We start from the raw sequence: 11,862 nt of genomic DNA, 5'->3' as shown, positions 1-11,862 counted from the left end.
TGACACAGTGAAAGAGAGCCCAGCTCTGGGTGGCCCTTGTGTGGAACCTTGTCAGTCGTTTGCAAGCTGGTTTTTATTTTATACACCTGATGAGAAGGGCAGTTTGGACAGGATGATCTTTAAGACTTGCTAAATTAATTTAAAAAGGAGGCCATTAGACTGAAGTGGCTTTAATGCCGTGGTGGTGGCTTAGGAAAGCAAGCCAAAATCGAAGCCTCAAGGTTACAAAATCTTAACGGTCAACACAACCGGTCACAAACAGCCAACCTGCCTTCAAGCTACAGCCAATCAATTTCCTTTCTTTCCTCCAGGCACTTTCTCTATAAGTCTTTTCCCTGGCTCCACTGTGGGGAGCGTTAACCGCTTCTGGTTTGGCTCGTCCTGATTTGAATAAATGTTTGCTAAAATACTGCAAATTCTTAAAAATTGTAATATGCCCCAGTTTATCTTTTAACGGGCAATGGTTCCCCAATCTGGCCGGCCACCTGGAGATTAAGAGATACCTGAACTCCTTCCAGGGATCCTGACCACACTTCAACCTGGGACAGGTAAGAATCTCTAATAAGATCAGCTAACTCCTAGCAAGAACTTACTGGGGTCTTGGCAGCATGGTAAGTGTTTCTCAAGTCAATGTTCTCTATTCGTATCTTCATAACCGTGAGGTGGTTGCTATCGTCGCCCCATTTTGCAGAGACTGAAGCTAAAAACGGGGTATGTGGCTGGGGGGGGGGGGGGGAGGAGCTGCCTGTGCAAGTAGTAAGGGATTGAGGAAAGATTCGAACTCAGACCCAGCAACTGCAGACCCCACTCCCAATTACTGTGCTACGTAAGACTTTTTCGGGGGGCTTCTAGTTTGGATGATTAGCTAACTTTTACGGAAGACAGACGCCCAGAGGCCATGCCACTCTCAAAGGGTGCATTTGTTTAAAACTGTGTGTGCGTCCCTCCCCCACCCTGCGTGTTTCTGGAAGGAAAATGGTTTAGGAACAGCTTTCTCTGCAAACATAAGACGAGCAGCTGCACCTCTTATATCTGCATTTTCGGGCAACGTTAAGTCCACTTAACGAGACGCCTGGTCTCACAGGTTGACCCAATCTGGGAACTCAGGGAGAATCTTTCTGTACACCTGGCACTTCTGGTCCCGCCCCGTTTCGTCGATCTCCCAATCCCCAGCCTGTTCCCCGTGATTGACGTGACCCCAGAGCAATTATAATTGGTCATGGCGGACGGCCGCCCCTCCTCCCCGGCGGCCCCGCCTCCCTTTCATTCTGAAAGAAAGAACCTCATCCCAGATGCCCAATGAGAAGCGCCCCCACCCCAAAGGTCCCGCCTCTTTCGGCGCCGACCCCGCCCCGAGGGCCAGAGGGACGGCCGCCTCCCGGCGCCACACGGCCCAATCGGAGGGCGCGTTCGTCCGGATGGACGGCGGCCGGCCCAATCGCCGGGCCCCGGCCGCGCCGCCCCGCCCCTCCGCCGGGGCCGAGCGGCGGGCGAGAGCGGGCCTCGGGGCGGCGGCGGCGGCGGCGGCGGACGGACGCGGCCTGAGGGAGCGGCCGGCTGCCGCGCGGGGCTCGCCTCGCCCGCGGCGGGGTCCATGGCCTGAGCGGCCATGTCCGGCGTGGTGCGGACCCTCAGCCGCTGCCTGCTGCCGGCCGAGGCCGGCGGGGCCCGCGAGCGCAGGGCGGGCGGCAGCGGGGCCCGCGACGCGGAGCGCGAGGCGCGGCGGCGCAGCCGGGACATCGACGCGGGGCTGGCCCGCGAGCGGCGCGCCGTGCGGCGCCTCGTCAAGATCCTGCTGCTGGGCGCGGGCGAGAGCGGCAAGTCCACCTTCCTCAAGCAGATGCGCATCATCCACGGCCGCGAGTTCGACCAGAAGGCGCTGCTCGAGTTCCGCGACACCATCTTCGACAACATCCTCAAGGTGCGCGCGCCTCGGCATCCCCGCCCGCGCACCTGCGCCCAGGTGCGCGCAGGTGCGGGCCGCTTGACCCCGGCTTTGGGGGGGAGGGTGTCCGGCCGGGGATGCTCACCCCTTCGGCGCCGCAGCGCGATAATGGCCTGCGCCCCTGCCCGTCTGGGGGGGGGGGGTGGGGGCCGGGGGCCGAGACGCGGAAAAGCTGGCCAACTTCGGGGGATGGGGACGGTGGGCGGGCCCCTCCTGGACGCCGCGCCGGGGACGCGCCCTTACAGGACGGCTTCTGCGCGCTTCCCACAGCCGGCCTCCCGGGGTCAGGGAGCCGTCCTCGCCCTGCCCTCCCCGCAAGTGCCGGAGAGCGGTGTAGACCGGAGAGGAGGCCGGCCGCACGGCTCCGCTTGGGAACTGAGAACTTGCCGCCTGCACGACGTGCAGGGAGTAGAGCGAAGTGCGCGTACCCACGCCCCCTCCCCCAGCCTCAGCGCTCGGGTCACCCACACGCCTGCCCTGGGGCTGGAAGTCAACCCCAGACCGCGGAGAACTTCGTTAGGAAGGGGCTTAGCGTTTGTCGCTGAAAGAGAAGGCCTCGCTTTAGAAACCACCGCGGTCCGCTTACCGAAGCCACGAATCGGTAACTGCTTGCTTGACACCCTCGGATAACCCAGCCTGTGCTCACAGCCCCCCGCGTTGCCCCGTCGCCGTTGTGTGTGTTCGCGTGACGGTACAAGTGAATTCCTTGCTCTGCACCCTTTAGTGGATCTCCTGCGTGGTGTGCACAATCGACTGGCTCTCCTATTCCCTGCTCGTCTTATTCTTGGCGGCTTTGGGGAAAACAAAACAAAACAAAAAAGCTGTGGAGTTGACCAAGTCTGGATTCTGGTCTCTCTCTGCTGGGAGTCTGTGCTGAAGGGCTCCCCGGAAAGGAAATCTGGAGAAAACGGACCGGGAGCAGCCCAACGTAGATTCTCTCCTGCCCTTAGAGTCATTTGGGCGGTTTATGATTTTTTATGTGCTTGTTTTTACTGTATCGCTACCCCCTCTCACTGCCCTCTCACCTACTCCTTCCCAGGCTCATTGTGGGGAAAGCAGGTATGTCTCAAGCAGAGGAGAGTTTGTCATACCAGACGGCTGTCTGGAGACGAGAGTTTACGGTGCCCCCAGGGACTTTAAATGTAGCAGAGGGCTGTAGAAACCCATCCGGTGCCTCTCACTTCACCCACCAGGAAGAAGTTCCAGGCCCCGGGGGTAAGTGAGTCCACCCCCTGGAAGCCGAAACCCTGCGTCCAAACCTCCAGGCTCGGCCTGGTATCCCCGCTTTCTGTATTTGTTATGAAAATCTCTCATTTTAGTAGAAAAAGCTCTTTTAGGATCTTGAGGGGAACGACGGGAAGAGAATCATTTGAATGACAAAACACTCCTTCCTTTTCACCTCTTTCAAAAGCCTCTGTGGGTCTGCTCTGGGCAGTCTTCACCAACGTTAAAGGCCAGGAGCCCAGTGTGACTCCCGGGGATACACTGTGTGTTTAACATTCCCCTCGTCTTCTGGGGTAAAGTGCATTTCATTGTCTTCCTCTATCTCAGAGCCAGATTGCGTTTCGGCTGCTTTTCCGAACCTCCACGCCAGGCAGGTGTAGAAAGAAGCACAAGGATTTGACTGACGTTCTCGCACTTTTAACTCGGGAGGTAGAGAAAATGCTGAGCAACGTGGAGTCTTAAGTGACTGTGTTGAGTGCGTTTTAGGAAACTCATTCCTAACCTTCTCCCAGTGCACGCAAACGTTAACCTCCACTGACTTCCTTCTCAACAGAAATATTAGGTTTGTTAGCCGGTCTCCTCTTTTCCTTCCCAGCTTTTAACTCACCGCAACTCCATTTTAAACTCACTTTGTGACTAGTTCAGTAGCTAGTTAGGAATTCTTTTTTCAGTTTAAAACCACAAATTCTTCCCCCCGCCCCCCACCCCACGCCATGTTTTGACTGATCACTTTGGGAGGAGACCTTTCAAATTAATTGCTCTGCAGCGGCTGCAGTCGTGGGCATTTGAATGGTACGATTTAGAATACTTTTTGTGTCTACGCATAGATTCAGCGTTCACAGGCTGTTGTTGAAGTACTGTGTGCCGTGCGCGTTGCCACATCCTTCATAAGTGACATTTAGTTTTTCTCAGGTTTCGGGAGGTATTGTCCCATTTAGCCGTGAGAACACTGAGGATAGGGAGTTCAAAGTCTGTTCAAGGTCAGCTACCTACGTAGCAGGTGGCAGAGCTGGGAACAAATTTTTATTTTTTTAACTGTAATTTTGGGGATAATTGTAGAGTCCCATCCTGTTGTGAGAAATAATATGGAGGGCCCACGTACCCTCTATCCTGTTACCTTCTGTGATAACATCTTGCAAAATGTGATGCAGCGTCACGACCAGGATACCGACGCCACGCAAGTCAAGATACAGAATATTCCCGTCACCGTCAAGGATCCCTTAGGTCGCCTTTCCTGGCCGCTCCCTCCCGCCCCTCCCTGACCCTGGCAAGAACTGATCATTTCTCCAATTCTACAGGTTTTATTCATTCGAGAATATTGTACCAACGGAGCCACGCAGAACATGACCTCTTTTTATCATTCCACCTGGAGAATCACCCAAGGTGTGTGTGTTGGAAATAGTTTGCGCCTTCCGTTTGCCGGGTAGGATCCGCGGTGTGGATTTACCACAGGCCACCACGTAACCGTTCACCTGTCGAAGGCCTCTGGGTTCCAGTTCTCTGCCTGTTGTGAGGAAATGTGCTCTGCACATTCACGTACACGTTCGTACACACATCTTCACGTGTCTGGGATAAGTGCCCAGGAGCCCAGTTGCTCGGTCGTGTGGCAATGGTGTGGTTAACGTGATAAGAAACGGCAAACTTTTTGGAGTGCCTGTACCCTTTCACATTCCCACCGGCGGTGTCTGAGTGACCTGGGTTCTCCGTATCCTCGCCGGCATCTGATGGCCTTTTGCTGTGTCAGCCATCCTGATAGGTGGGCAAGACCTGTCTCCTCGCTGTCTTAATTTTCCTTTCCCTAATAGCTCATGGTGCAGAACATCTTTTCACGTGTTTATTTGCCGCCCCTATATCCTCTTTGGTGTGGTGCCTCTTGGTGTTTTTTTTTTTTTTATCTATTTTCTATTTCTAGAGGTTGCTTGTTTTTATGGTTTGTTATTTATTGTGGTTTATTGCTAGTGAATGCTTGGAGAGTTTTTTTATACATTCTAGATACTGGTCGTTTGCCACGTTTTATGGTTTGCAACTGTTTCCTCCCCGTCTGTAGCTTTGCTTTTCATCCTCTTAACAAGGGCTTTCACAGAGCAGAACTTTTTCTGATGAAGCAAGCTTATCAGTTTTTCCCTTTATAGGTAACACTTTGGGTATCAAAGCTATGAACTCTTTGCCTAGCTCCAGATCCCAATCCATTTTTTTCCCGTGAAAGTTTGGTAGTTTTACATTCTACATTTGAGTCCTGACCCATTTTGAGTTAATTATCCCATGAAAACGTGCGAGTTTTGGATGGAAGTTTTTTGTTTTTTGTTGTTTTTTTGCTTTGAATGCTTAATTGTTCCAACACCATCTGGTGAAAAGACTGTCCTTCCTTTGAATTGCTTTTGCAATTTCGTCAGAAACCAGTTGGGCATATTTGTGTGGACCTAGTTCTGAGTTCTCTGTTCCGTTTCACTGATCTGTGTGTCTCTCCTTCTGCCGTTATCACGTTCTGTTGATTACTATACCTATGTGGAAGACCTTAGCATCAGATAGAGTGGTTTCTCCCACTTCATTTCCCTTTTTGAAGATTGTTTTAGGTATTCTAGGGCCTGTGGCTTTCTAGATGTGTCTTAGAATACGCTTGTCTGTGTCTATAAAAAAAAAAATCTTGCTGGGATTTTGATAGCAATTGCATGAAACCTATAGATCCTTTGGGGGAGAATTGACCTCTCGACTATGTTGAGTCTTCCAGTCCATGAACATGGTATGTCTTTCTTTCAGCCTTTGATTTCTTTATTAGCATTTTGCGATTATTAGCATACAGATCTGGTATGTGTTTTAAGTGTATATTAAGTGTCTTGTTTTCCTTAGAGCAACTGGAAATGATATAGTGCTTTTATTGTCAGTTTCCATCCACATGCTCCTTGTTCTTATACAGCAATGCAATTGATATTTGTGTCTTGATTTTGTGTCCTGTAAGCTTAGCGAATACACTCAATAGTTCTAAGGGCTTTCCTATAGATTCCTTGGGATTTTCTCTATGGACCATCCTGTTATCTGCAAATGAACAGCTTTATTTCTTCTTTCCCAATAGCTATGCTTTCTTTCTTTTTCTTGGCCTTACTGCAGTGGCTAGAACTCCCAGTATTTTGTTGAATGAGAATGGTGAGAGGCCTGTCTTGTGTTTTTTTTCTGGTGTTGGTGATTTCTGTCTTTTATTTTTGTCAGTCTTCTTAGAGGCTTATCACTTTTAATGATTTTTTTTTTTTTTTTTGTGAAGAACCAGCTTTTTATTTCATTAACTTTTCTTTATGGCTTTCCTGTTTTCAATATCCTGTATTTCTGTCCTTATTTCCTTCTACTTCCTTCGGGTTTATTTCCTCTTTTTTTTTTTTTTTTTTTTTCTGTGTTTTTTGAGGTAGAGATTTGGATATTTATTTGAGACCTTTCCTCGTTTCTAGTATGTGCCATAAATTTCCCACTCAGCACTGCTTTAGCTGTGTTCACATATTTTGATATGTTGTATTTGAACTTTTGTTCGTGTTCATGTGTCTGTTTCTTTTTCAGATACTTTCTTTGACCCACAGATTATTTAGAAGTGTATTGTAGAATCCAAGAGTTTAGAGTTTTCCTGTTATCTTTATTGATTTCTATGAGTTTATTACAGTCAGAGAACATACTTGGTATGATTTCAATTCTTTGAAATATTTAAGGTTTGTTTTATGACCCAGTATATGGTCTATCATGGTATATATTCTGTGGGCCTTTGTTGGTGAATGTTCATGGACACTTGAAAAAAAATGCATATCTCTTGTTGGGTGGAGTTTTCTACTTATGTCCATTAGGTGCTGTTGTTGATGGGGGTGTCATGTTGTGTATCCTTGCTGATTGTTCACTATTTCTGTCGGTTCCTGAAAGGGAGGTGTGAAAGTCTCCCAAATACAATTGTGGATATTTCTCCTTTAGCTCTCAGTTTTTGCTTCATGCATTTTGAGACTGTTGTGTGGTGTATAAACATTTGGGATTATTAGGACTTCCTGGTGGATTGATCCTTTTGTCATTATGTAATCTCCCTCTTTGTCTCTAGTAATTTCCTCTGCCCTACCTTATCAGATATTTTAATATAGCGACTCTTTTTTTTTTTTTAATGAATGCTTTCCTGCTGTATTTTTTTCCATCCCTTTGACCTACCCACATTGTTGTTTCGAAGTGAGTATCTTATAGACAGAATATTGTTATGTCCTATTTTCTTCACTCTGTCCATCTTTGTTAATTTGTGTATTTCGGCCATTTACATTTAAGGTAAAGTGATTAATCTGTTAAGGCATAAGCCTCCCATTTTGTTAATTTTTTGTTTGTTTCTTCTGTTTTTTATTTTCCTGTGGGTTAAACATGTTTTAGGATTCCATCTTGATCATTTGGTGATTATGTATCAATTAAAGCTTTGTTTACTTTCTTGTTGGTTGCTTGGGCTTACCGTGTGCGTGCGTAGCTTAGGGTGCCGGCATCCTTGTTTTACAACTGTCAGTGAAGTGTGGGACCTTTAGTCTAGATCCCTTTACCCTCCTCACTTTTTAAATATAAAGGTTTTAAGTCTTGTTATACTTGGAGCACCACATCACAGGGCTTTCTGTCAGTCATCAAATAACATTTAAGAAACTTGTGAAAAGTGGGATGGTTTGTTAGATTCACCCCTATTTTTACCTACTCTGATGGTCTTTTCTTCCTGCAGTTGTGAGCTTTGTGTTTGGAAAACTTCCTTTAGCCATTCTTAAGGGTGGGCTAGTGGACAACAAATTCAGGTCTCCTGCATCCGAGATGTCTCTGTTCCCCCTTCGTCCTTGAGATCTCTGTGCCAGCTATGGAATTCACAGTTGACACATTCTTTTAGTACTTGAAAAAGGTGCCTTATTCTTCTGGCCTCCCCTGTTGAAGATGAGAAATCTGCTGTCCCTCGAATTGCTCCAAGTAAAGGTGTCCTATCTCTCCGGTTGCTTTTAAGATTGCTCATTTGTCTCAGTTTCCAGAGTTGAATTGTGATTTGTCTTGACATAGGTTCTTTTGACTTATTATATTTAGGGTTTGCTCGGCTTCCTGAATCTCTGCATTTGTGTCTTTCGCCAAACTTGGGAGGTTTCCAGCCATTATTTCTAAAAATACTTTTTCGGCCCCACTCTTTGTCCCTTCCTTCTGAGACTCTGGTGATAGGAGTGTCACTTGGCTCTTAACTGCTGACCTCCGGGTCCCTGAGCCTCTGTTGCCTTGTTGAGTGGGATGTGACATCAGCTACTCCTGGCCTGGCTGATACCAGGGAGTATTAGGAGCAGCGGGGTGGTGACCCGCCCAGCCTCCCCCCTCCTTTTCCTGCCCGCCTGTGCCTGGGTCGGGGTAGAGGCTCAGCGCCCCACTGACGCCGCCCTGGTCGGGGAGTTGAGCACGTCCTGCATCTCTGGGCAGGGGACAGGAGAGGAGATCTTGCTTGGCCGCTTGGAAGCTGCTCCCTGGTTGTGCAGGGCCCCGAAGGGAAGCGGGAGATGAGCCTGCTAAAACCCAGGGGGTGACAGATGCGGATTTTCTGTTGTGAGACCACCCTTTTCCCAGGCCTTCTGCTGGGAGGAACAGCTTTTCTGGGAGCTGTTCCCATCTGTGCCATTTGGCTGCTCGAGCTTGGAGGCTGTGCAGCACCCTGTCCCAGACAGGTAGGCGGCAAGGACACCTGGCGAGCTCCCTGCCAAGTGGCTCCTCGGGCCCGAAGTCCCGGGCCGCCTGCCGCCTTGTCTCCGCCGGCTTTCCTGCGCACGCTCGCTGTGTTCCGTCCTGAGTGTCTTTGGTTGTAAGGAGGGGACCCGGGAGGAATGGGGCTACTGCATCTGTGGAACCAGAAGTTTCTGTCATCCTGGTCTTTTGATTCCAGGTCCAGGCCTCCTCCTCCATGATCACAGTTGTGCCTGCATGTGAGCCTCTCATTTCCTTAACTTCATCCCCTCACACTACCCTCTGCAGTGTATTATTTGAATCTGTTAGTTGCTTTGGTTTCCTGTAGATATTCCCGGTAAGACTTCGTATTCATTCTTTTTATCTTTGCAATCTTAAACATGGTAGTGTCTCACTTCCTGGGCGGGCTGTCCCTAAAGTTTGTGTATGTGCCGCCTCAGAACTTCGTTAGTAACCCCTCTGGTGACGGCAGGTGCCCGGGCCTTTGTGGAGAAGGCTTCAGACCAGCTTGGCCTTCTCTCCCAGTGGCTCTAGCCCCCCTCATCTGTGCTTTCAGGAGCTCCTTGTGACGACTGAATCCCACATCGAGTTAGAAGTTAATACAACATGGGGCACCCAGGTGGCGCAGTTAAATATCTGACTCTTGATTTCTGCTCAGGTCATGGTCTCATGGTTTGCTAGTTCGAGCCCTGTGTCGTCGGGCCCTGTGCTGTCAGTGCAGAGCCTGCTTGGGGTTCTCTCTACCCCTCCCTGCCCCCCTCAAAATAAGTTAATAAACTTTAAAAAAAAAAAAAAGTGAATACAACGTAAGCCATTTGACATACATTAGCCTTTGTTTTGTGAACTAGAAATCCCAATACTCACACAATTGCGTGAGTAGCATCTAACCACCCAGAGGTGGGCCTTCCTGGAGTGTCGTTGTGTGGCTGATTTAGAAACCTTGTGAAGAATGAGATTGTTAGAACTGGTGGTCACTGAAACAAACATTCCACACACACTTTTTGACCATACACCCATGTTGGTGTGCTCGGTGCCGGTGGGGAAAGGGTCAGTTATGATGAATCCGGCCTAGTCTCTACCCTTCAGGTGCTCCGACCAGCTGGGGAGACAGGTGCAGCCTTTAACATCGAGTCTGAATGTACGCCATGTTGAACGCCAGTGTAAAAGTCGGCAGGTGGCTCAGTGAGAGTAGGAAAGGTGGATTCTGGCCGAGGCGTCTGGAAAAGCCTCTGGAGGAAGAGTGATTTGAGCTGGTCTCTGAGGGCGCCCTGGAGTTTGAGCAGGTGGAGAGGGACATACAGATGAGCCATCTCCATGCGGCACATGTCTGCCAGTTAGGACAGAGAATTCTCGTGGTTTGGAGTGTTAAGAAGGAGAGTAGGAGCTGGACGGAACTTTCTAGCGCAGGGAGCTGGTCATACGTAACGCAGTGGCTTGCCAGAGACCTTGGTCACGATGTTCTTTATGTGAAAACCCCAGACCTTCTCTCTAGAAAATTCGTATGCGCACGTGTAGTCCCTTCAAGGGGTCCCTCCGTCCTGAGCCTCGAGGGGGGCCTCTGGATGCTCTGTGGGCTGTAGGGTAAGACATTTTGTGGTAGAATATCGAAGATTACGTTAAATTTTTGTAAATTAAAATCTTTTTTGGGATCGTCGGCTGTGGCATTATCTTTTGCAAAGGCCAGTAGGACGTTGAGGGAGCCTCTGCTGCTCTTCTGTATTTTTAGGCACTTGGAAACTCCTGGCCTGCGGGCTCTTTGTTTCTTGGGTTCAGAATCCGTTTGTGCTTGACCCCACTGTGGGTTTCCGTGAGAACAGGAGCGAAAACGCACTTCCAGGTCTGGGAGAACAGTCCGGGTTCTACTGCCTCGTTGGCTGATTGCATTTACACAAATTTACTTTTACACTGGACACGCGTGGTTACTGCTTTGATAAGGGCAAAAAAACCAAAGACATCTTTTTCCATCCAGAGACCCCTCTGGCCCTTATTGGGGATTCATAGCATGTGGACGATTGGTCTTACCCTCCCCTTTCAGGTTGACAGGTTGGTCATTTTAACCAAACCGATTTTAGGGGAGCAGTTTTGACCCGAAGTCATCTGTCACGTGAGATATGTAATACAGCCGTGCTCAATGCGAGATCGTGTTTTGTTGACTGTAGGTGATTCTTCTCTGCTATTACGTAGTTGAGAGCGAGGACCTGGACCCCATCGGTAGTAACTGGAGCTGAAGGTCTACACTTGAGGCTTATCTAGAGATGTGATCATAGGGCGAGCTGCGAGCACAGGACGCTGACGTGTGGCGGAGCTGGCGCTAGACCCGCGTCAGCCCTCGAAGGGCCGCGCCCGCCCTCTCTTCAAGACGGGCTGCGGGATTTTGGGTTCTAACTATTCTCGTTTGCTTGCATTTCACCAAAAGCAGCAGTCTCCGTGCCTTCCGTCCGGTGGCCCTTAGGGTGAGCGGAACGCGGACCATGTGATGAGTTGTCTTGAGTGCTTCTTTTGTACGTTCGGACGTTCGTCTGACATCAGGGTGCGTGTTCACGTGGGTCCCAGACACTGGTTCACGGCAGGAGAACAGCCTCTGTGTCGTGTGAGTGTGTCGGCCGGCCGGAACTCTGTCCCGACGCGGTGGCCCGCGTCCGTTGGGAACTTGTGCTCTGGGAGGTGCTTCGTCCGTAGGACAGAAAAGGAACAGTTGTTGACTCTTGGGCGTCTCTGCGAGGGGATGGAAAGGAGCTGGAGAGTGTGGCAAGAATGCGTCCCCACCTCTGCTGTCATAAGCAGAGGCCGTGCAGACAGCACCGCTCTCTGAACTCGGGCCTGTCTGCCCGTCCGGCCTGAAGCCCACGGCACCAGCTTTGCCCGACGGCCGTGTTACGTGAAGAGTCAGCAGTGAAGACTGATGCTCACGAACACTGACTGGTGTTAGCCAGTGAACCCAGGCCTCAGGGACTCCAGTGACTACTTCAGCTGAGTGGAGCAGAAACTAAGCCACGGGAACA

The 11,862-nt window shown here is 49.9% G+C and overlaps 1 protein-coding gene across 1 annotated transcript in view; it reads left to right on the top strand.

Annotated features, from left to right (window-relative positions):
• The first annotated feature begins 1,549 nt into the window (after positions 1–1,549).
• GNA12 (G protein subunit alpha 12) overlaps positions 1,550–11,862 on the top strand; it is a 108,895-nt gene continuing 98,582 nt past the window's right edge. The window contains exon 1 of the mRNA XM_047089312.1: positions 1,550–1,921. Within this exon, the coding sequence (XP_046945268.1) occupies positions 1,610–1,921 (312 nt within the window). The 5' untranslated portion in view covers positions 1,550–1,609. The remainder of the gene's footprint in view (positions 1,922–11,862) is intronic.

The sequence above is a fragment of the Lynx rufus genome, unplaced genomic scaffold (genome assembly GCF_022079265.1).
Source record: "Lynx rufus isolate CCGP_SWC_20201006 ecotype Redwood Valley unplaced genomic scaffold, mLynRuf1.p SCAF_27, whole genome shotgun sequence".
NCBI lineage: Eukaryota > Metazoa > Chordata > Mammalia > Carnivora > Felidae > Lynx > Lynx rufus.
The sequence above is the reverse complement of the archived record's forward strand: the minus strand, read 5'-3'. Positions and strand labels throughout refer to the sequence as shown.